Genomic DNA, 26,272 nt, shown 5'->3' on the forward strand with positions numbered 1-26,272 from the left:
CCCTCTGATCTGACGACCTGCTCGCACTGGAGTTTACCTTCATCCTTAATGACGCTGTAAGTGATCACTGGGGAAGTGGTGAGCACGCCAGCAAGCACCCACACGCCCGACAACACAGCCAATTCTCCTCGCTGACTAAGTTTGTTCCATTGCTGACGATGCAGAACCAGCACGTACCTTTGTACGCTCATGACTGTGAGCATGCTGCCGTAGATGCCTGCATAGGCGTCTCCACTGACACATGAACACTAGGCCTACCACTGCGATGTTCCCAGGGATACCCAGCAGAAAGCACAGTCCATGAATGGCAACAGCAACTTGCTCACCAGATGAGATAAAGATAGAGTTTGAGTTGTTGTGATGGTTCATGATGTTTGATGGCAGAGACGACGATGCTAGTATTTTAGTTTGGGAACGTGCGCACATTCAAATTAAGTCCAAGATCCAGCGTAACAGAGAAGGTCCGCACACTTGCTCTCCATTTTTTTTGCCAGTTATCCAAACAAAATTATGCACAGTATCAATTAAAGAATGGAAAGGAAAAAAACTAGGAGATAAAGGGAGAGAGAGGTTCAGTATTAAGATAGGAAGAGAAGAGACAGACAAATGGATAGACAGATACATACATACATACACACATACATACATATATACATACATACACATACATACATACATATATACTTACATACACATACATACATACATAGACACACAGTAAGACCAATGAAACAGGGAACTTTATTCACAGTTACTCTTAGCACACAAATGCAGCTGTGACGCACAAGAGAGAGTGGCTGAACGCTTGTTGTCACTGGAAGTGTTAATCACCATAGATTTCAACAGCACTTTTAAATAATCACACAGACTGATCTTTAGACCATCTATGCATTTTATTTCACAGACTGAAAATAGACCTCTATCTTTTTAAACTTGTTCTCTAGTGCAATGAAGACAAAAGTTAGAATTGTTAACAGTAGGCAGGTCTACACATCTCTACAATCACAAGGAAGGGCACACACATACCCCTTTGCCCACAAAGAACCCTGTAAGTTGGAAGTTGTTGGAAATACTTAGACATCTCATTTATTTTCTGTTTGTTTGTTTGCTTGTTTTTTTTTTGGATGACACATAGGCAGAGATGAGATGAGACATAAGCAGAGACGTGTTCAGTACTGCACTGCTTAACTGCTTTGCATTGAATACAAGCCTATTCAAAGAGAAGCGAAGCAAGTGTCTTCAGGAGAACAGTGCTTTTACAGGGAGCCAACAGTCACAGCAGCACGTGTATGTGTGTGTGTGTGTGAATACAGCCTACAGTGAGTCTGAAGGAAGAAGAAGTGCAGAGGGGTCTCCGAGGTGTGGCAGGTCATCGGAAGTCTTTTTTTAACAGTACTTCAACCGACAGGAAGTGAACACCTGATGACACGTTTGAGCAGTCAGTCCAGTTCAGTTCATTGCTCCACATCACAAACCTGTCTGACTTGTTGTGACTCAATGTCAGTCTTGTCAGCGACATTTGGACAGTTTCATCATCGGCCTCATTCGTAGCAATAACTGGCACGCAGATGACAAATATTATAGTGCAATAAAAAGAAACCATCGCTGGATGTGGGGTCAGTAAGTTTGACATTCAAGTGGGAGACACTGAAACCAACATCACACCAAATGGCCTTTGTGAGGACAAAGTTAAGGATTCCACATCAACAGGTGCCGAACCATTTTGAATTTACAAAGACAGCATTTTTTGATAAAATTCTCAAAAGCATCTCAAAAGCACGGCGTTCACCAAAAACGATGGAGAAAGACCACATCGGAGCTTAAACCTCACATGATATTTGCGTTTGACTCTAAAACTAACACTTGGATAAGTAAGTTAGACACGTGCAGTGGCTCAGAGCAGGAACCAAGGCCCTTCCTTTATTACTCAATTTGCAGAGCCAGGCCATCAGGGGATCAATGGGCTGGTGCAAAAAGGACTGGGAAAGAGCTTTTTCCAATGGCTCTCGAGCCTCTCAAGACCTCTGTGCGAACTCCATTGCAAAACATTGAAGATACAGTACGTGGAGAGTGTTGAAAATGAAAGCCATATGGGACTCTGAAAACCTTAATAAAAGTCATTTGTTACTCAACCTGGAAGAGACTGGCAGTAGTTTTCTCACTGTGTGCATCCCTCTGCACTGTGTAAGTGTGTGTATATGCTGTTTAATATGTTTTCTATAGTCGTGTGTTCTTTCCTCAGGATGAATAGAAGCGTATAGCCGCAAGATATTAAGGTCATTCAAAACAAACAAATAGGATTCCACGGACTTAATCACAACCACTCACATTAAATTGTTTTGTTGGTGTGTGTGTGTCGAACGTATTTATTTATTTATTTATTTATTTGTATTGTTGTGCTAATCAGTCAGCTCAGTGGAGCAGCCACAGAATGTCTGATCTGTAATCAAAACGAATGCACAGTATTTACTGCTATAAATGATAGTGGGGGGATGCAATTTTTTGATTAGCCAGTGGCCAGCCATCCAATCAGGGAAGATGAGATGACCACTGAAAGTTTCATTGATGAATTTCTGCTCGGAGGCCTGCAGATAAAGCCTGCCATTTCATAGATAAGGACTACTTGTTTATCAATGCCAGTCTGCAAACACTTGATGTGCATCGGCGCATTTGGTGGGAATTTCAAAGTGCTGGAGCTGGAACATTTAGTGAGCAGTACTGTGCACATAGTCTGTTGAGTGGCAGAAAGTGATAGAGAGAGACAGAGTAAGAAAGAGAGAAAGAAAAAAAGTAAAAGGTGTGTTTAAAAGAGAACTACTCAGTATGACTGCAACCTCTAGTCATGGGCTACTGAGCTGGCCAGAGGCTATTTGCAGTCTCTTGTGGCAGAGCAGAGTTCCTCATACACACCCTATAAATACAGAAGATGTGTGGTGCACACAAATACAGTATTTGTCCAAGGTGGGCAGGTATTTGGCTTGTGTGTGTGTGTGTCTATGTGTGTTTCAGAGTGTAGGCAACTGTGTCAGAGAGCAGGTGTGTGTGTGTGTTTACAGATGGTGATCTTTAGGGCTTGTGTGTAAACACATTCATTTTCTTCATTGAAACCAATCTGAATGCTGTTCCATTCGTCATTCGACTAAATCAGTGTGTAGTTGAATTGATCTGCGTGCATTCTCTGTGTGTGTCTATACTCTGGAGGAGCAGAGTATGTCAGTATTCATTTGCTTACTATTGCATACCTCTCACAAGCACATATCCACACATCTCCAAGCTTAAAACATGTATGAATCATAGAAACAGAGTAGGAGAGAATAGAAATCCCCAGGGCTTTGGAGGAGGAAGAAAACAAATGATGGGAGCCTCTATAATGTCATTCCCTCAGAGTGGTTAGTCACTCTTTGACCTTTCAATAAATAATGGGTATTCCATTAGTTCACCTATCGGAATCCTTAATATTGAATGCTGAGAATAAGCATGTTTGGCTTGGTTAGCTGGCCATGGTTCTGGGATGCCTATAGTGGAATTTGCATGTGAGCGATGTCCACTGACACCCACTATGGATAAGGGGTAATGTGAGTTTAGAGCTACTCGTGGAGTGCAGAAGAATGGGGAGGAGATAGGAGGCTTTGCAAGGCAGGTAAGGACCGTTTAAATCTCCGACAAGTGTAAGTGGCAAGCATGATGGCTGTCAACCATCCAGAGGGCTCCTCATAAACTTTGTTTAGAAAAACGTCATTAAGATGTTTTTAGCGATGTCCATTAAAACCCACTTCACTGGGTCTCGGCTCAGCTAGATAGTCGGCTAGGAACACAGTACCTGTAACCAATCTATACAATTCTATACCTATTAAATCTCCGTAGTCATTTACTTTTACATCCTTATGTATCTTTATCAGTAGTGCATAGGCACATATCCTACCAACATTACCTCTAACGTAAGTGTGTGTGTTTATATCTATGTTTCTGTCTACATCTATTTATACTGTATGTATAACTCTACACTTGTGTGCATTCTAATGTATGTAAGCCACCAATCTCAATGAGCATTTGCCCACCCTATAACAGTCATGTTAAACACTTTCAAACATCACAAAAGCCTTTGGACATTGTGTGTAGTAGGCGTGTGTGCGAAATCTTCCACCTCCCTCTCTGACAGCATGTGTCCCTCCCTCAGGTCATCAGCTCATGCATCTGTTCTCTACACTACTGTGTAGTCACACTGTCCAGTCTTGAGCCATCCATCTTTCTATGCCAGTGTGTGGTCAAACTGTCCCCTTACTCCGGGCTGCCGGCGTGCAGACCCTCCGCCCTACGCCAGCGTGTAGTCGAACTGTCCCTTCTCAAGGCCGTCGAGCCCGTCAGCCCAGGTGGAGGTGGGCATGCTGCGGTAGGGGTCCAGCAGGATGCGGAAGCAGCGCACGATGAGCACGCCCAGCAGCAGGAAGAGGAAGAACACCAGGGCGAAGGTGGTTTTCTGCTCCAGCGTCACCATGCCGGTGGCCGGGTGCGGCGACTGGCCGCGCGGGATCTGGATCGCTGGCGGCAGCAGCGACGACGAGAAGGAGGAGAAGGAGGAGAAAGAGGAGGAGGAGGCAAACGTAAAGGACTCTGCCTCCATGGGCCACCACCACGAGGACGAGCAGGAGGATGACAAGGAGATGCAGGACGAGGTAGTGTAGAAGGAAGAGGACGAGGAAGAAGAGGAGGTGGAGGAGGAAGAGGAGAAGGAAGAGGCGTGCTCCCACAGCAGCAGCCGCAGTGGCATCCTCATGCGAGAGCCACCGGCCCCACGCCCCCACCCCCACGGGTACACGTCATAGTCTGCAAGAGAAAAGGTGGAGGGGGGTGGAGGTATGTCAAAAAGAGAACGAATAGAATCAAAGGACAAGAGCAAGAGTAAGACCCAGGAATGTCAACAGTGAGAAGTAGAAGTGCAGACAGGATGACAAGTGAGCGAGGTGCGGAGGAAAGGATGCGAGGAAGAGATCAGGAAATAAAAATAGATGACAACAAAAATGTGTATAGGTTTTTGGTACCCAAAGTGCGTGGTAGAAGGAAAATAACAGCAGAAGAGTGAAGAAAACACAGAAAGATGAAATGAGAAGAGGAATGAGAGAAAGAAAAGATATGGATGACAGGGAGAGACAGAAAGAGAGGGTAAGTGTAGTTCATTGTTAAAACATTAATACAATCTCTCATATTAATGTATTATGCTAGTTTACATGGGGAAAAACAGCTCGATTATGTCAATTAGTGAAACATATACACCATAATCTCCCATAGGAGAGGGAGAAAGAGATAGGGAGAGACTGACAGAGAGAAACTGAGGAAGATAAGAGACAGAAAAGAAAATGCAAACCACAAAGCTCACAGTCCTCTTTAGCCAAGCAGTATATTAGCACAGATGGAGATCGGAAGCACCAGTGTATTTTTTATGTGTCATTGTTTGACCTTTTTACCGCCAGTATGCCACAGGGAATTTGAATTTAAAACATCCACGAGTTGGCTGGATTCCATTGGGTGTTCCAATAGCTGCAAAGGCCAACCTGATCATCTGACACTTTTTAAGCCTCGACTGACTGTCATTGACTTTTTTCCAATTATTTCCATGTCACTGAATTAAAAACAAATTTGCACTGTTTCAGAAGAACATCAAATGCCTGACTGTAGTAAAAGCTGTCACTTCTTTGGTTTCGACTGCCAGACATGTAAGACCTGTGTGAAGTGAAGAGCTTTTTTCCATTCCCAAGTGAAGTCTGCATCCCGCAGAGATCCTCTGACACTTCTTAATTGGCATTCATTGGTCAATCTGCCATCTTAAAAGGATCAGCCCGACACTTCTGTCACCCGGCACCCCAGGGGGCTAGCTTTGGTGGGCTGGATGAGATCTATGCAAGAGTAGGCGAGAAGTGTGGGTGTGTGTGTGTTTGGGGTGGCTTTAGCATTAACTGACTTTGTCAGCTAGGTCCTCAGCCACCACCCTCAACCCCTACCCCCTCAGGAGAGCTCCCTGAGTCCCGGCGACCCTTCAAGACGGCGCAAGAGTGACAGGAGTGAAGTTGGCAAGTGCAAATCCCTGCGTGGTGGTGGAGGGGGACGTCACTGCAGATTCACACCTTCGTCCTGACCTCGCACTGCGGCCCTCTGAAATCCGGCATGTGTCCTTCCTTCTCCTCTCACTGACTGGGCACAAGATGGAGGCTGATGCTGTTGCTGCCACTGGGCAAGATGGTTGTATTATTTTGTTGTTGTTCTCCAAGTTGAGAGCAAGTGCTTTTTTGTTTTTGCTAAGCCGATTCCCCCTGCACTGCGCTACTGCAAGGTGGTGCAAACCGAGAACAGGAGATGTAGGAGTCAGGGAGGAGGGAGTAGATTATTGCTCTTACTTAAGGCCATGGGTTCAGCCAAAATCTTGAAGACATACTGTACAAGAGGACATCAACACCATACTGATATTTCATAGCTTGCAGAATCTCAAGAGGTCCTGTCTTTTTTTGGTGAGCTAGCTGACACTAAATTGGTGAGAAATGGAAAATGAGTGAAGCAAAAGGTTCTTGATTTTTTTGCAGAACAAAAGAAGAGGAGGAAGAAGAGGTGCTAGACTGAGAGGAGGAATAAGTAGGGGAGCTGACATCTCAGGCAAATCCCTACTGCTCAGCCCTGGAAGCCAGAGAGGAATGAAAGAGAGAGGGAGGGAGGGGCCCTGCAGATTAGGATTTTGAAGTGGATTAAAACACAGCAAGTTGTCTTCTGCTTAAGCCTCCTCTGACACAGGTAGAAGCTGCAGCCTCTTCAGCCATCATCAATGGCAGCAGGTCTCATGTTTTGCCTCGAAGTGAGAGCTGTACTTAGCCAAGAGTCTCTCTCTCTCTCTCTCTCTCTCCTTAGAACAGCATGGAGGCAGTTTGAGCATACTGAGTAGTTGACACCTGTCTCCACTCTGTTGTTCTCTCTCTCTCTTAATTTTTCTGTCACCTGTGCTCTCTTGCCCTCTCTCTCTCTCTTTCTCTCTCACTGTCTTCACGTTCCCAAAGAGATGAAAAACAGAAGAGTGGAATGGAAGAGTAGAGGATTTGACAGTGACGGTGCCTTGCAGGAAAAAAAAGCCTGCTTTGTCAACCAAGAAACATGGGCTATTCTACAGCGTCGTTCTCCCTTTTGACACACGCACGCACGCACGCACGCACACACACACACACACACACACACTTGCATGTATAAATTTAAATGTAAATGCCATCCCTCAGAAAGACTGCCTGCTTTGCCAAGTGAGAGTCTGTAGGATTCTACTCTGCCAGTAAAATACAGACACAGACACACACACACACACACACACACACACACACACAAACTGAGTGCTTGCCTGAAGAGAGATAGATCTGCCAAGAAAAACAAAGATTAGGCCACATCTTATTCAGCGTGCACCTCAAAAGCACAGAAAAAGTGTGGAATCAAATGTTTATTCTGTGTTTAAGACACATCTCATTATCTTATCAAGTCAAACTTTTTCTTCATTGGGATTTGGCAGGTCTTGCCAGTTTGGATGCCAAGCAGGACACAGACAAGGACATTGTTTTTTAAGGACACGAGTGAGGAAACATTTATGATTGGTGTGCACTGTACATGTAATATCAGAAATACCACATCACTGCCTGAGAGTTTTATGTTTGAAATGATAAACAAGCCGCTATGAAAGCACACTACTTTCTTTGAAACCACCCAATGGTCCAACTGTAAGAAACTAAAAGGACAGCAGACATTTTTTAATATTTGTAGGAGTTCTCAACTACTTATAATATACTGATATGAGAATATACTAGATATTTCTTTTCAAATTCTGAGTTCCTTATTGATTAAGTTAACTTAGTGTGTATGTGTGTATGAAAGTGATTTACTAGTGTGCGTGTGCGTGTGTGTGTTCGGAATTAAAATGTAATCAAATTGAATCAAAATGACACATTTCAAGAAAGGCCAATTTCCCTGAGCTAACAAACTGCCAAGAACTGCCGTAATAGCTCTGACCACACTTACTGACCCCCTATCCTTATCTTGCACTACCACAACAGGGACTGAGTTCAGATCATAATATGGATGGTGGCCCAGTTCCAGAGTGTTGTGGGTAAGTGCAGTGGAGTGTGGTGTTGTGCTCTGAGCGAGTGCTCCTCATCCAGCAGACCACTTCTCACTGAGGGTAGGTGGGTGGGATGCAGAGTGGCAGGTGCAATCAGGCTATTGATGTGCTGTGAGAGAGGAGATGAGTAATGGATCATGGATCCATCCTGGAATATCCCCCCCCCTCTCTCCCTGTGAGTGTCTGGTGTCTGTATGTATCAGGGAGAGGGGGGGGGGGATCTTCCAGGACAGTTCAGCCCGCAGCTATGAGTTGCTGTAGGCCTGTACATCTGCTGTGTTCTGAAAAACTGTTTTGTGCCAGGAGCCTACCTAACTACCTATAGGCAAATCTGCCTAATCATATTTTAGCCATATTCAAAATTCAAACTCGATTTGAATTGCCCTCAAACACTGGGCAGTAGGCATTCAGTGAACTAAGGGCTGTTTCACTTCAAACTGTAAATGGGATCTCTCCTAGAGGTGATTGTTATTTTCTGCTCTAATGCTTGCTTACATGCTTATTTCTTTTTTGAGAGAGAGAGAGAGAGAGAGAAATCATTGGTTAATGGTTAAGAAACATAAATAACAACAAAATGAACAGTTGCACTGGTTTGGTAAAAGAGATAATCAGGCCACTTGGGGGCACTATACAACAGAACAATCAACACACAACACACAGACACACACACAATTAACTGGCTGCAGAGTCAGTGTAGAGAACATCTCTGACATGAGTGACCATGGCCCAACTGGGAGTATTCAAAGTCCAATACACTGATTTCTCTTGTCCATAAAGCCAGCCATCATCTACAGATGCTGGCTCTATAGTATAGAAGTATCAGAAAGCCGTTGACATTAATTCTCATCAGGTTTCCACAAATTTAGCTTACTGTAAGCCAGTCCGAAATGACCCTTCATAGTCCTATTCTTGTTTTTAAAAATGAATCCAGTACAATTAACAAAGTATGGTTAAAGGGCATTGACTTATGTCATTGTAATTGTTGTCATTTCCTTGGGCCAAAAGTGAAAAATAAGCTAGTATAGTTGAATGAGATCCAAGACAGAGAGACATACACTGTCATTATGTCAGACAGTGTCCACAAACGTCTATCATCCGCATCCTCATTTTGTTAAGAGGTTGCTGAACCGATTTCAATGAAGGACAATATTAATCGGGGAAAGGTCTGAGTTCCTGCTACCACTTCTTTGACGATTCAAGAAAATTAGTTTGAGTTGATACAGCAGTGTAAGGACAAATTTAGCAAGGCATAATTAAATCTGGAGCATGGAGTTCACCTTCTAATGACTGAGATACTCGCTGTTGGAGAGGCGGAGGGGGAATGGAAATGTGCAGATCGTTTTAAATCTGGTACATCTGAGTGATAGACTAATGGAAAGTCACTCCCTTTGAGGGGGAAGTTGGGAGAAAGACTGGGAGATGAAAGTGTTTCTTTATCCCACAGAGGGCCAAAATCTGTTAAATATCTAGGTCTTTAGAAATGCGAACGAAAGATTTTTAAAAGGCACATTGTCATTTGTAGAAATTTCAGGAACGTTGCTCATTTAACTCTGCCAACTCTTGCCAAAATGGAGGAACATGGCAAGTTTTAAACTAATGATGCAGCACTGGACCATCAACATAACCACCAGTGAGGCTTGTGTGTGTCTGTCAGTGATTCAATCAAAGTACTTCAGCAAGGGTTCAGCAACCTCACTCATCAAATATGCATTGCAATCTCTCCCTCCCTCTCGCCCGTCTGGAGTTCATGAGGGAACTTATGACAATCACTGTTGCTTTTTCCACTGAGGCGATACAAAAGCATTGAGTACCCTTTTTAATTACAATCCTGGCCCTGATTCATTTTCATTTAGACGATAAAACGAATCAGTGTCATTCACCATTCGCTGTAATTCATTTTATTTCAAATAAAGCATGAGGCTGCTTACATTCCCACTGAGTCACAGACACATTGCATATTAATATTTGGAGAGGCTTATTAACGTATACCATTAATCACGGATCTCATTCAAAGCAATGGCATGAGGGTATTCATTTGAAGGAGTAATAACTAGTAGCCAAAGCTTTCACAGGGAAATCCCCACAAAACAATACACACAGCAGCAACAAGCAACAGATATCAAGGGAAATGAGTTGGAATTATGACCATGTCCATCATCTTTGTTGCAAAGCGCAAGGGGTCATACAATGGTGGGTACTCTAGAAAGTTCTCTAGAAAAACAATTGTTGCCGACTATCAAAGGAACGTGCCAGAATAATATATATTTATATACTGACAATACTCAAAATTACTCAAAAAGTTGCCTTGTGTATCATCAGCGTAAGACAAACAAATGAAAAACTATGAATGGCAAATGGAAAACTTCATTTAATGCCACGAAAACAGCGCTGCATTGATTCACAAAGGCATTGATTCACCCACATGAAGCCACCGGGTCTCCCCTCAGCAAAATAGACCTATTAGTGCATTTGCCAGGCATTCTCCATGCAAAGTAGAGGCACACCTGCCACTCTGCTTGTCTGGATGCAGGGGCGGTTCTAGGGGTGGGGCCACAGGGGCCCGGACCCCATCTGAAATCTCATTGGCCCCTGACTGGCCCCTGTACCGTCAATCATCAATAAGTGTCAAACTTGTTGAGAACAACGATCAGAGACGCAATTCCATTCCCAAACAACTGGTGGCAGTAATGCACCTATGAAGCCTGAAAGCTAAAGCACACAGTGAACTGTAAAGGAAAGAATACATTTGTCTCTGCTAATGTGAAGAAACGATACATTTGGCTAACGGAAGTATCAGCTAACTTGAAGAACCGATACATTTGGCTAACGAAAGTATCAGCTAGAATTCTAACGTGAAGAACCGATGGCAGCGTTTCATCCTCCACAGAAGTTTCTTGGTGAGTCACAAATCTCTATGTTGGTTATCATCATTATGTGAAAGGGACGTTTATTTGTTGCTGTCCCAATATGTTAAGTTTTTCAATTAAATTACGAAGCAGCAGCAAGCTTGCAGTGAACTGTTAACATTAACTTAACGTTAGGTTACTTGAGTTGAGGTTTGATTGTTATTCATTGTTAGCATGCTGATAGATTTTATGTAAGGTAATGTATGAAGTGTTTGAAATGGTGTTATATGAAATGCAGAGAAATGGACATCCTGTTTGTTTGGGGTCCGAAATTAATAATATTACATGCGCTAGTGCGCCTTACCAAATGTAAATAACGTTCGATTTTTTTTTGCTTGAGGAAAAAGTTTGGCAGCTGCTAACATGAACATGAGAATAGCCAACATGCCTAATAGCTAACGCTACGTTTTTGTAGTTAATGTGAGCTATTATTGCAAAGTTATTAACCACTATTCTGAGTTTATTTGATTCATGGGCTTCGCATTAATTTTGTCTTAAAGTGTTAGGACAAGGAGAGTTTCATTGAGATACATTGGTTATATTTTCTACTCTATTCACTCAAGCTTTATAATTTAAAAAATAATAATAACTGGTTTTACAGTTGCCAGACGACATGCTGAATACAAGCATGGATTTTGTGACACGCATTTGTGTTTCACCTACAGACTGGGATGGCGCAGGAGCTGGTGACTTCAACCCACCAGTCACCAAGCATAGCTGCTCCTAATGGTATGATGGTATTTCCTATTGCCACTACAGTGAGCATATTTTGTCATTCATTTTAGAAATGCCAGGTTGACAGTGGGTTATGAAAGTTAATAACAATTAGGCTAAGTTACTCAAACTTGTTTCATTTTCTTCTCTCCAGACATTCCCATTCTAGAGCAGATGGTTCTGTACAACCTCTCCTAAACTGGTATTCCGCAAGATGCAGCACGGAAATAGGAAGAGGCCACTCAATGACTTCTGATACAAAGACTTCAAATGGTAGGAATTAGAGTTCTCAACGGGCCTGAAAATTACAATCCGACCCGTCCCGGCCCGTGGCTTTTAAAGCCCGGACCCGAGGTAACCCGAAACATCAACATGAATTATCTGCCCGAACCCGGCCCGCGGCCTGACGAAAAACATACGTTTTGACTGTTAAACCCTGACTTTATTTAGGTGAAGATTCAACACATTAGCGTGACAATTTGCTTAAAACGGTGATTTTCTCCTCTTCTGGCGTATCGTGAAGGAAGAACCATGCCAACTTTGGATGCGGTTATCTTAGCGATACTTTTTGCAATAGGCCTACCCTCGATATACATATCGTTGGAAAGCTTAGTTTATGGCCATTCATGTGAGCACAATAACTTAATTTTGTAAATTTTACCAAAGCGACTGGTTTCGCCTTGCAGGGTCACATATTTCATCAGCACCTTGCATTTTGAGGATTGCACATAACCTGTAGAGTTTCCATCAGCATCCAGCACCACTCCAAACACTTTCCAGACCTCTGATTTCCCCGCTCCTGTAGTAGCGACGGTGAATTCACCTCCGGCAAGTTTAGTCTACTTTTCACCAACTCCATCTTCTTCTCCAGGCTAAAGGCGTGCACACAGCGTCTGCCCCTGCCCCTCTCCATGATGCACGTTGCACGCAGGAGCAGGCTTTCTTTACGGTAAACAGCTGCGAAGATTAATAAAAAAAAAAATTCACTGAACAGAAAAGATTAAGCCCGAGGAAGTATACTGAGATGGTGATGCTTTTTAAGTGGGTATACCAGAGACTTTCTAATGAGGAGACACAGCACTCAAAAAATCCTCCATGGAAATGCATGGGGCTAGTTTGTAACGCCAATATGGCCCTTGTCTACACATATCCCACCCCTTCCTCGGCAAAACTTCGACATGTGAATACATTGAGCCAATCATGTGGTGTGATGTGAAGACATCGTGCCAATCATGTGAACTTGCTGCTGGAGCAAGATTGGTGTCGTGAAGCCTTGCGCACGCACATTTCTGCCGAATAGGATGTCCGATAAGTGCCCAAAAAGCGTTGCAATATGGCCGTTGAGTGGAGGGACTTGCCTAAAAGGACTTTGGGTATACTGCGTATAGTCCTGCATATCACGTAGACTACGTGCCTCTGCCTTACTGAACAAGGGATTTTCTGTGTATGGATGTTGACCGGTTCTTGGCCCCTCAGTGTATGATGTGGCCCCTGTCTCAGAAAAATCCTAGAACCGCCACTGACTGGATGTCGACTGCTGTCAGAGACTACAGCGCTTTAATTGGAACAATGGGATTTGATCCAAGTGACAAATTGAGAGTTTCTGATGACTAAATGAGAAAATGAGGGTCTGTTTTTTGTCTGTAGTGGCTTATCGTGTGGTGTTTGTTGTGAATGGGTAAAATATGTCCACTGACGATCTTGTTTACTGAAACTGCCTATTTTTGTTCAACTACAAAATATGTTGTGGAGTATATTTAGAGCCTGAGTATTTTGCAAAAGAAAATGTCTGCATGTTTCCATGTGCTGCTTTGATGAATCTCTTACAGGTCTCTAAAAAGTCCTTCAGCACTGGGGCCAAATGAGTTGTAGATGGACTGTGACAATGCAGCCTGCACTAAAGATAGATTAAATTCAACCAAATCAAACATCCACTGGGCTCTAATTGGTCAAACACCGACCCAATAGAGGCAATAGATGTGATGGCAGAGCCAAGAGACTGGGCACCTACTTCAGAGGGGCCTTCCCCCGGAGGATTCAAGCAAGACGGAGGCCATGGCAGGCAAACACGGGTATTGATTACTCCCTAGTGAAGGTTTCTAAGAGAGAAACTTTTTTTTTCTGAATGGCCCTGGTTTAATTTCATTCTGTAAATAGGCCCGCCAGCAGTCCCGCCAGGTTTGTTTTGTCTGCCTCATCCACAAATTTGTCTAATAGTGTCTTAGCCCTTTTTCGGCAGGTGGGGGAGGGTGGGTGGTGGTGGTGGGCAGGGGGCTGCCATTGTCAAGGCCAATGTCGCGCAGATCAGAGCTCAGCAGGCAGTCTGGATGTGAATGCTCAATCAGATCAGCCCTGTACACACACATGCATGCATGCACACTCACTCTTTCTCTTTCTCTCTCTCTCTCTCTCTCTCTCACGCACGCACGCACGCACGCACGCACGCACGCACAGACACACACACACACACACACACACACACACCTCACGTCCTCCTCCGGTCCCAGAGGAGGGACAAAGACACTGTGTGGCAGCAGGCCATGTGTCTGTCGGGTGGGATTCATCCCTCCTTCCAGACCTCTGGGTCCTGTGTATCTAACCCGGGGAGCACGCATGTGTGTGGCCCCAGGCCCTGAGGTGGCCCCAGCGGAGACGGAGCCAAAGACACACAGATGCTGCCATGAGTGAGGAGGGCACCGCAGGGGGAAGGAGAAAGGGGGCGGAATACAAACAGAGGCGGAGTTTGTGTATTCACCTTGGGTTTGGGTATCACACAGCTACACAGGCACACACATGTACACACATACAGTACAAACACACACACGATACACTCACGTACAAATAGTGCTGTCAGCTGTCACATCCTCTGAAAAATAGGCAAAAAAACAAAAATGTAAGGCTATAAAAAGCCAGATGGGCTGATTACTAAGATAACCCTTTTAAGAAAAGACAAATACTGACCATTTCTGTTCTGTTCAGTTCTCAAAAAAAAAACTCAAATATCACAGTGCACACGCACGCTGCCTCGCATTCCACATGAGGTTTTTTTTATAAGGATCTAAATTTTTATTGCCAAGGTGCAAGAACTACAGCACTGCAGTAGCCTACTCACTCCTTGCATAAACACTGGCTCTAGTAAGAGCATGGATAGATGGAGAAAGAAAGAGAGGGGCAAACCGAGAGATGAAATAGAACACAATGTTAAAGAATTACCATAATATTCTCTACTGGAGAAGGAAGAGCATAACTATGAGGCATGCATTGGAGAGAAAATGACAGGAACATTATTGCAAACAATTATAGTGAATGTTGTAGTGTAGTGAAGCAACAAGTACATAAAGCACTGCATGGAATTGCTACATTCAAAAATACTACAATTACAGGAATACTACATATGGTAATAAACAAAACATATCTGAGCACTTTAGAGACACTGCAATGGTAATCTACCATATCAGTGATGGTGAGGCACGGGTGCTATGCATTAATCTTCACCCTTCACCCTCATTACATAATTCATTTGAATTCTAACTGAGTAGTTATGAAAGCATAATAACGTTGTGAAAGTTATTGACCATATCCATTATCAATAGTTCTGAAGTTCAGCACCTGGAAGATTTGTGTCTGTTTTGTTTGTCTGTCTGATAATGGGCAGAATAATTAATCTGGGTAAGAAGGTAAACACCCAAGGACTTGCCCGTTAGACCTCTCATAAATTACAGATATTGTGTTTGGAATTATGGGTAATTAACAACCAAAATAGGTATAAAACCAGGGTACAGGGAATGACACTGATATAAGAGCTCTTAAAAATCAATATTCATTTTCATTCAGGGCAGAGGAAATGGTTTGTGCGGTAATTGATATTTAATGGATTAAAATATCCTGGCCACAGTTGCACTGTGAGCAAATGCAGATTTGCACTGCAGTGGAATCTGTTATGTGCACTCACACAGACACACACACACACACACACACACACACACACACATACATATTCAAAGGCAAATGCATATACACACAACAAACACACACACACACACACTCACACACACACACAAAACCCAATATACATATACACAAACAGGTATGCATAGACACGGGTATAATTAACAATACAGTTCACTGTTCCAGAAATAAAGCGAGGGGCATTTATGATGGTCCAGGGCCACAGAACAAACTGCTTCCCTATCCCTATATACATGGGAGTCTGTGTTCCTGAGGGAAATATATGGATTAAGAATGGAAATCCCTGGAAAATCATTATTCTACATTATGAAAAATACCACCATCAACGAGTAGACCTCAATTACTGTTTTCACAAGCAGATATCCATTCCTTGGCACAGCACAGTGCATAAATACACACACACACACACACAGAAATATACACACATTGAAATATATGCAACCAAATACATATAGATACCCATCCAATGGCACACAGACTCACCCATGCTCACATGATGTCGCCCACAGACCCAGCCTGTCAAACACACACAGTGAGTGCAACCCTAATCACGCGGTACATGATGCAATTACCAAATGGCAGTAAACCCATTTTCTGCCTGATTAGAATTTAGGAGGACAGAAGAAGAGAGAGCTCCTCTGTAACAACTGCATCTCTTTACTACCAAACAGCTTCATTACAAAATAGCTCACTCCACTTAGAAAATTAATGAGAATGAAATCAAATTTCTCCAAGTAAATGCAGATGACCAAACGATACAATCTGTTCCTGATAAAATACAGACTAAAATACAGAAATAAAAGAACCCTCCTGCTCACTGTCCCTCACTCCTAAAATAGCTTTCAGTATATTTATTTATCTATTTTTATTCAGTGTTGTTTCTTTCAAATGTCCAAATGTTTTTGTTGTTACGGTCTTTCTACGCTAGAAAATGGTATTCACCCCTCCAAGGGTGTTATGTTTTGGGTAAATCAAAACAAAATAAATAAATAAAAAACAAACCTGCTGGAGGCTAGCTATAACAGTGATGCGTGTAACATAGGCTTTATGTCAAACATGACAAACCATAGCTCTGTGGGGACACTTCAAATAGCCCTATAAAACACTCACTCACTTCTCCTTTGAAGTTAGAGCCCAAGGTCAAGCAATTGGAGAAAGCCAGGAAAGTGCTCAACAGGATGTAGGCATATACCCCTAGGGGCCACACCTACATAAAGGCTTCGTATTTGGTGTTGCTGAGTTGTTGTTGGCTTTCTGGAGTCTTGTCTGTTCCATTCAGGGAGGTAGGCAATAAATCAGTTGCAAGAGGCAAGATCTGTAATCTCTTAAAACGTGCAAAAAGCGTACTGGCAGTGGTTCTGCTGCAAGGAAAACCAATGAGAAACTGAGAGTGAATTATCTCAATGGCAAAATCCAAGACTGCATTCATCAGATCTGTCATATAACAGCCAACCTACTGCATGATATTACCCTTGAACATTGATAACTGTGTAATAGCTAGTGGATAAATTAGTGATATTAAAGCAAATGTGATATGACCATGCTACTTCCATAGTGGGGTACTTAATTACCAGTCACACATTCCCACAGCTATAGTTTATTATATGTTATTTAATATTACACTTCGCCTGTAGCAATGAAGAGACTAGTGAGACGCAGTAATTTAGTGTATATGAATTCGTACTTGTTAGCTATGATGCGTAATAGCTCTGAGCAAGCCCTTGTGCATTTTAAAATAACGGTTCTCGCTGCAGCCATTCAGGTAGTGAACATCTGGTGGACAGCTGTGCACTACAAGACACTAAATACGCATTACCGCGCTTGTTATGTTCTGTCTTCATATCGCTGTATCCTGGAACAAACAAAAACCATGGTGTTGGCAGTTGGTGCGAAATGTGTTTGCAATATGATGCATACAGTTCTAGTGATTCAACATGCCAGGAAACTTCTATGAGCCATCAGTCGATCCAGTTTAAGGTGCAGATCGACTCCACCCTAAATATTTGACAGCATGCACACATTTAGTCTATCCTGATAGGAAACCTAACATACATAAAAAGCAATAGATTTCAGCATTATCCTCATAATTCATGTCAATAAACCGCATTTAACAATAAGCTCAAATGTGTAACGCATAGGCTACAGCAACACTTTCGGTGTTTTGAAGAAGCGAATAATTTGCATTAAAGACGGTTAATAAACAATAGCCTACCTGTGTCTGCATAAATCAGAAGCTGCACATGTTGAATGATTTGTGGGATGCGATAAAATATGAAATAACGGGGTGAATCACAGGCGAAGGACCCATTCATGTCAGAGCTATTGCGGTAACCTCGAGCACACGGTCATCCCCACGTTCACTCAACAAGTGCAACGAAACCGAGCTGACGATACAAACGCTGCTGTCATGAGCTATTCTCGTCTATGCTATCGCCACTCTCCATTCTTCTCGCCAAGAATATAGGATTCAAACAACACCGAACTGTGGGCTAGCCTATTAGTACTGTGAAATTACATGCTGAATTGTACCTTTGTATCCATGCAAGGATGTCGGATCCATTTCCAGAGTTACGGAGGAAACCTGAGGGTTTCGCCCATTCTACCTTCACCGGTCTCCCTTTGGCACCAGCGCATAAAATATAAAACAGGGAAGGAATCTAGAGAGAAGAGCAGGTGTTGCTGTTCCGCTACGGTCACCGCAACTGAGCCTTGCTGAACTAAAAAAAAAAAAGAGGACAGAAATCCCTTCGTGACGGAGAGTCCGACGACTCCGCGCTCCCAGTTGCGCCTCGCGCCCCTGTACAGCGCGTGAGTGAAGTGTGTCTGACGCTGCTGTAGAGGGAGAGCCGAATAATTGCGCGTTTAAACCAACCGCATATCATTAAGACACTGAAGGAATGATTGCCCTGTCCCTCTCACAGGCACGAACACAATTAAACCAAAACAGAAGATGTAACCGGGTGTTATTCCTCTCCATTGATGACTTTGTTGTTTTTCTGCCACGGTTGCGCTCACTAAAGTGACAAGCTATTGAATTACTGAGAGAAGTATCAAATGAATCAGGTTGGGGTATGTTGTCATGACCATGCTGTTTGATATAGTAGGCTAATGCCTGTTTAGCACATGGACCCTTCATTGCAAATGTCACTTACAAGCAACCTCAGCTACTTCTCTGTTGTCAAGGCTATCATATTGAAAATGATTGGTATTAACACCTAAATGTTTATTTTGAAGGTTGGGCCTTTGGCGTGTTTGCATCTATGTAGTGTATGGAGATACACTAATGAGTAAATGGAGTATTTTAATTTAAATGTATTTGATATGTGACCCCTGACCCCATGTGTTCATTGGACGCTGCTTTTGCATAAATGTAAGCGCGCCACTCTGGTGTCAAGCGAGAGGTCAATGTTATGAGTTCCAGTGTCTGCTGTAGCTACGCGTTATATCCATGTTAACTCGGTTAGAAAATAAAGAGGAAGATCAAAAAATAACCTATCGTTGTATATTGCAGTCATTTTGTAGATACACGACAATCTACAGGAAAAATATCAGCTTTAACCTGTGGTAAATCAAGATGCAACACTTGAGCCTATGTGTGTCCAGCAGGGCGTGCAATTTCGTTTGGCATATTTTATTACCATATTTAGGCTATAAACAGAGATTCGTGCAGAGCTAATGAGGTATTTATTAAACAAACAGGGCTATTTGCAGAGTCGTCATAATTCAATAAATCAATTTGAAAACCAAAACGTGTGTGGCGGAGATATTCTACAGTTCCTCCCAAGCGGGACGGGCCATGCCAAATGGCCAATGAATATTCAAACAGACGGAACTGCTTCCACAAGGGCGACATCGCTGCAAACATTGTTATTGAATGCACGTCGTGCGTCACGCAGTAATGGAACTCTTAGCTTTGCCATTTGTCTCTCGGTCTCTGCTGTTTTTCTCCTCATCCTTATTCTGATACCCATGGACTTGATAGTGGTAGAGAGCCACTCTAGGCACTTAACAGTCTTAGCGGGTGTGTGCAGTAGTGGTCAGGGGCTACCCTGTTGACACTGGAACCACACCCATATCTCTCTCTCTCTCTCTCTCTCTCTCTCACTATTTATCTCTCTGTGCCTCTCTCCTGAGCTGATGCATGCTACTACTGCATAACTGACCGAGCAGCAGGTGCATTTTTCTGAGCCAGAAAAGTGTTTTTAGAGAGGCTGACGGTCCCTTGAGCCCCACAGCAAGTTGCCTTTTCAGGCCAGGAGCAGGAGGCAACAAGTCTTGAGTGCATGTAGCCAGAGACTTTCTAATGTGGAGACACAGCACTCAAAAAATCCTCCATAGAAATGCATGGGGCTAGTTTGTAACGCCAATATGGCCGTTGTCTACACATATCCCACCCCTTCCTCGGCAAAACATCGACATGTGAATACATTGAGCCAATCATGTGGTGTGATGTGAATACATTGAGCCAATCATATGGTGTGTTGTGAAGACATCGTGCCAATCATGTGTTGTGAACTCGCAGCTGGAGCAAGATTGGTGTCGTGAAGCCTTGCTCTTCGCATTTCTGCTGAAGAGGATGCCCGATGAGTGCCCAAAAAGCGTTGCAATATGGCCGCCGAGTGGAGGGACTTGCCTAAAAGGACTTTGATGTAGCCAATAAGCCAGCCAGTCTCTCACCCAGCCTTCCCATTTCTACGAGAATCACCACACTGGAGCCAGTGTCACTGGTGCACTGTCAGCTGCAGGCAGGGGCTAAATTGAATTTGGTTGAAGGTAGAGAAAAAGAGAGAGAGAGAGAAAACACAAGTGGCCTGCATGCGGCCACAGAGTATGTGCATTTGTGAGGAGGATAAAGACAGTGCGTCTGGTGAGCTGAAAGATCGGTATACAAGAGACTGAGAGGGAGGGGGATTTTGCAGTTCAGCTCATTGACACGTCATATTAAAGTCTGTGGAACAGCGCAGGAACATATCCAGAGTGAGATCCCTGAAGAGCAAAACAGACCATGGGAACGGAGAGCTAGTATAGAGGAGATACAGAGAGCAGCTGTCGATAGAGAGGTGGACAGTGATGCTCTCACCTTTTGCACAGATGGGTGTCTGATAGATGGACTAATCTTTGACCCAGCAGTAATAGAGTAAACAACACTGCTAACCACTAAGTACATCTGAGACCATTCAGAAAGGAGGGGTTTTGCATAAAACTAAAGACCACTGCATAGTAGAGTTGTAGTTAAAATGTACTCTGTTACTTCTCATAACAGGGTTCTGTGTATACTATATGTGCTATACAGCAGAAAGGTTATGAATCAGAGAACTATTACAACTCTGCATCATAAAATTGCACATTTATAATTCTGCACTATAAAACCTCAACACAGTCTCCCAGAGGCACATCCTTTTACAGAATACAGATGGCGTCAAAATAAAGCTACGTCAGGGATCTGTGAGCATGGACCTTATATTTCATACATGTTTTGATCAGTCAAAGCTCCATGACAACTAAAGCTGAGTCGTACAGAATACCTCTCTGCTATTAAAAAGAGACCAGAACTCGTGACAGATGGGTTTAAGGGTGAGCGCGTTTCAAGGCATATTTCTCTTTTTTTGCCTATTCCACTCTTCGCTGTTGGCCGAGTGACACGTCAGTGGTGCATCATTGGAACTCAGTCAAAGCGCTCCCCATTGAATTGATACTCATGAAAAGCTCTTCCAGTGGTGTGTGAAATATCTTTTTAAATAATAATCCCATATGCGAGCAACTCAAGCAGCACAGCCAAGGAATCATCCTGTCCATTTATTGATATTTTTGGGGAGTGCTCTTAAAAGCAATTTTCCAACTTAGTACTGGGCTTTGCATTCAAAGTAGAATCCTCATACCTGTAAAGCGATCAATAGTCATCAGCATTTTGACAGAGTTGAGGAGTCAACACAGATCCATCACTGATGGGACACAAAATGTCATCATACATTTTGATGGGCATTAGGTTTTCGTTTGACATAACAGGTAAGGACTGAATGGGCTGAGAAATTCATAAATGTCTAGATTATACTGTTCAATTACGTTTCTATTCTAACTGCGCACTCATGCATTATAACAGATGGTGCTGTTTACAGATTTATTAAAGTAATGTCTCAAAAACGTCGTAATCTATTTGCATTGCAATTCTCTAAATCCACCTAGAAGGTTATGTTTTCAGTGTTGTTTTCCTGTCTGTCTTCAGAAGGATTATGCAAAAACTACTTGGCCAATTTTCATGGAAGTTTGTTAACGGGTAGAGTGTAGGCCAAAGAAGAACCCAATATATTTTGGAATGGGTCCAGATTCCAGGTCTGATCCATGATCTATTTTCCATTTTCTTTAAAATTGCAAGATGTCGTATTTGGCCTTGGTGGAGGTCTGTGTTCTGCCTTTCTATACTTTTCAAATCATCTTGAGCTGTTACCTTCAGCTAAAGGACATCGCCAAGGACACAGGAAACAATTCTGGCGGTTTTTTTTATCCTCGTCTGAAACACACATTTAATGGAAAATAAGTCACTGGTGGCAACCACCATTCAGCCCCAGAGCCGAATCTTAAATCTCACTGGCAGCTACACAAGAGGCGCGAGGAGAGAAATGACGAGCCGAGACGGAGGAGAGGCGGAGGAGGCAGACGGGGCCACGGTCCTCTGCCAGAGTTTGTCCAACAGCGATAGTATGATTCCCTGGAGGGCAGTTTCTCTCTTTCTCTCTCTCTCTGTCTCTCATGAGTTGGTGCAGCACAGCTTGTGTCATCCTCCATTCATAGTGGAAGAGTGCTCTCGGGGGTAGCTCTCCAGGCTCATAGAGCATGAGAGGAGAGATGGAAAGAGATCAAAACACACAGAAAGAGAAAGATGCAGAAGAGAGAGAGAGAGAGCAGGTGAGAAGGAGAGACGCAAAGGCTTCTTCAGCATGGAAAGACAGATGGTAAGAGAAGGAGACACATAGAGGTAGAGAAGGAAAGAGAGAGGGGAAGAAAGAGAAGGAAAGAAGACAGCAAGCAGGGCTGTAAAGAGAAGGAGACAGAGAGAGGGAGAGAATGGGGGCAGAGAGGGAGAGATAGAGAGAAAGACAAAGATGAGGTTATGCAGTGTGACTATCAAGGGACTCACTGTGGAGTCACATCGGGAATGCTGGTGCCGTTCTCCCCTAGGCTTTCTTCCTGAATCATTGACAAGCATAAAGCCGTTTGTTGCTTCTAGAAGACCTGAAGATGCATGTCATCTTTCGGTGTGTGTGTCTCTGTGGATTTCAAACTGCACAAGTCTCCTTGTCATGAAACCATGCAATGGCCACTAACTGCCTCAAGTCTGGCACTGAATCGTATGACCAGTGACGCATAGCGCCTGATGGCCAGTACATCAAAGTGAAAGTGTTCCCCAGCAATCTATATTTCATTAGGCTGCATTCATGGCTGTCTTTTTTGTCCTTGATTCAGGCCGGGGATCAGTGGTGGCTCTTATGGTGTGTAGCCACAGGGATCCTTTTTTCCCTACTACTCCCATGGGTGAGAGCAAAGGCTTGGGAGAGTACAAGGCTGGCTGATTCATGATCCGTATTCCCCCACCATCGTTTTTTATCTTGCGTGGGGTTGTTGCAGGGCCTAGAGCAACAACTTTGGACTATTTTTTCCCCAGTTACTTTGTGAATTTTATTTCCTCCGTATAAAAAGCGCAAGGCTGCCAGTGGAAGGAGAAGACAGAAAGCATCCTCACCCTCTCATATTCACCTGACCGGCACACCTCAACCAACCTTTCTTACTCCCCTGACTCCACCATCATTTCTGTTAGACTTCACAACAGGAGATAAAAGTGACCCCCACCCCACCACCACACACACACAAACACTCAACCCCACCCCCCACCCTTCAAAAGACTTGGCCCAAACTCAACTCTGCACTGGCAATATCTTCTTCTCTTCTATGCAATACATATTAAACATAACAAATGAATTATTAAACCTGATCTATGACATTCTTCCGCACAGTAATAAGGCGGCGTGTGCTGAATTAATTGCGGGTGGGGGGGCTACACCCAGGGAAAATGATCAAGCCCTCACTGATGGTTTAACATGCACAGCATGTTCCCACTTGCTGCATTTGGGCTTCATTTCAGGGGCGGAGAACATCGGCATCCCTCTTTGCATCCCTGATCAATATTGCTAAACAACAAACGTGTTCCCCCACAGATCTGGGGGGTGCAGGTGTTTGCTGGAAAACACTGGAAAATGAATTCAGTTTGTCAGTTTTTTTATGTGCGGCATGCATGCAGATTGAACCCAGGTACACTGCAGATAAGAGTAGTGGAATTCTGGTGGCGAATGAGCGAGTGAGAGAGAGACAGCCTGCGACCACCTGACGGCTCATCATTTTTGATAATGGCCCGTGTTATTTCAGTTAAATGCTTCATAGGCAATGACCTGAATTTATAATGATATTTACATTTTAAATTGCTGGATGATAATAGCTGGTGGCATTGTTCTCACATGATCTAAATTAATATTTGCAGCACACTGACCTCGGAGCAATCTCATTTACCAAGCAAACAGAATCCTCACCATATGACAGGGAGAAGACAAATCCACACCCCCTCAGGAAATAAAGACATCAATACTGTGGCCTACTTCACAACCTGAGCAACCCCAAGACTGAAATGACATGCAAGTTTCTTTGGGGTAATCTGGCAATACACTTTTACTGCTGAAAGATGAAACGGCTGAAAAGTTCAAACCAAAATACGCTCTTCGAGTTATGTAACTGATTAGATTTATGGCTTGTGTGGTCCAAATCCCTTTCTCACTAGATGATAACTACACTTAGTTTCATTTTTGGTCCTGATACTCTCACCCTTGCTGTCTAGTAGTATTTAGAATAGCAGAGAATGGGGCTTGGCCTGTTTATTTATTTCCGTACTGAAGCACTGTGTGTGTGTTTGGGTCGGTGTATATGTGTGTGCGTATGTATGTGTGTGTGTGTGTGTATGTGTGTGTATGGGTGTATATGTGTGTGTGTGTGTGTATGTGTGTACTGTATATGTGGGTCGGTGTATGTGGGTGTGTGGGTGTATGTGTGTGTGTGTGTGTGTGTGTATCTGTATCCCATAGCTGCCAGTGGCAGGATGTTATCTGCAGAGATGGGCTCTGACCTTGTGTCTCCTCGTCTGTGCGGCTGTGGGGAGGTTCACAGACCCCCTCAGACAGCCCTGGAGATCAGCATCGGCATCAGCATCAGCACTCTTCCCATCTTTTGTGCTGTCGAGGCCACTCGCTTCGCTCCTCACCACTCTCCATACACACAATTTACACACTCACACACACTGACAGAGCCAGACACATGCACGCGCATTCACACAATTGCACACACGCACACACACACACACACAGACACACAAATCCAACATACAATATTGCATACACAAATAAACATATATTGTAAATACAAATACACAGACTCACACACATACATACACACACACCAATCTAACATACAGTACTGCATACACATCCAAGTAAACATAAAAATTGTGTAAATAAATATAAAAATACAAGTACAGAAATATGCACAATACCAACACAAACAGTAGACACTATAAAAGAGACATGTCCCAGACATTGGGACTGAGCTCATAACACCGTTCCCCAGTAATGCCTGATGGAAAACACAAGCCCGTAGTCAGACTGCCACACACATCTCGCATGTGTGGACACGTCACTAAATAGGTGACATTTCAGCGACGGATACACAGTACACAAATGTGGTACAAACACACACCCACGCCACTTGGGACTATGTGCCAAAGCGTGCCCAGGGATTTTTCCTGTGGGGAGCCATTGAAAGGGCTGACATCTCACTATGTCTTTTTACACACAGCTAAAGAGTGATTCATCCCCCCCAAAAAATATATATATATACATGCCAATGGATTTCTTCTCTTGGATTAGTGTGACACAAGAAAGCTGTCTGAGAATGAACTAAGAAATGCATGAGGAACACAATGTCATTTTGATTGTAATGACTTACTAATGCCTACCTTCTGTAATTTTTGCTGGAATACAATTCCAAGTCATCCATATTTTTGCGACATACACAGCTGTATGCATTGATATAACTGTGTTTACTGCAGGGAACTCAGCTATCGAAGAAACATTATATGTACTATTTCCCTATGGCTCCTGAACGCAGTCCCATTCCTCTGTGGTATTCGTGAGGCATTACAGTGGGCATTACATGGTGGTTCTGTCCAACAGCAACGGAGCTTTTTCGAAATACCACAGGATTCACAGGTAAAACAGATAATACACCCAGAAAAGACCAGCACTAAAGGCCAGTGTAGGCTTCCGTTGCGCTCCATCCTGGAGAGGCGCACAGCTGCATGCCAAGTGGGTCCGGATATGGGCAGGATTTGACAGTAGCCTTTCAGGAAGCTGCGCTACGCCTTGCTAAGAACAACTTTAGAGCACCCATCTGTTCGTCAATCTCACTGAGAGCTGAGAGGTGGAATGAAGAAGCTTCCGATGCACCTGCCCCA

At 43.5% G+C, this 26,272-nt stretch overlaps 1 protein-coding gene across 3 annotated transcripts; it reads right to left on the bottom strand.

Annotated features, from left to right (window-relative positions):
* Positions 1–785: 785 nt before the first annotated feature.
* Positions 786–18,569, bottom strand: LOC121680748 (cortexin-1). 3 transcript variants are annotated; one of them, XM_042060279.1, is made up of 2 exons: positions 18,253–18,569; positions 786–4,824 (listed from the first exon to the last, which is right to left on the bottom strand). In XM_042060279.1, exons 1-2 carry the CDS (start codon positions 18,281–18,283, stop codon positions 4,313–4,315), a joined length of 543 nt encoding a protein of 180 aa, XP_041916213.1. In that variant the 5' UTR covers positions 18,284–18,569; the 3' UTR covers positions 786–4,312. The 3 variants fall into 3 exon arrangements, with proteins under 3 accessions (XP_041916213.1, XP_041916215.1, XP_041916214.1); XM_042060281.1 differs by lacking the exon at positions 18,253–18,569 and adding an exon at positions 16,838–16,901; XM_042060280.1 differs by lacking the exon at positions 18,253–18,569 and adding an exon at positions 12,578–12,745.
* Between the last annotated feature and the right edge of the window lie 7,703 nt (positions 18,570–26,272).

Source organism: Alosa sapidissima, chromosome 13 (assembly GCF_018492685.1).
Source record: "Alosa sapidissima isolate fAloSap1 chromosome 13, fAloSap1.pri, whole genome shotgun sequence".
Lineage (NCBI taxonomy): Eukaryota > Metazoa > Chordata > Actinopteri > Clupeiformes > Clupeidae > Alosa > Alosa sapidissima.

Excerpts from the sequence above, each read along its gene's own strand:
- LOC121680748 (XM_042060279.1), bottom strand. The coding sequence starts at position 18,283 with ATGGATCCGACATCCTTGCATGGATACAAAG. Across the intron at positions 4,825-18,252 it reads ATCCTTGCATGGATACAAAG|ACTATGACGTGTACCCGTGG; the intron begins GTACAATTCAGC and ends TTTCTCTTGCAG.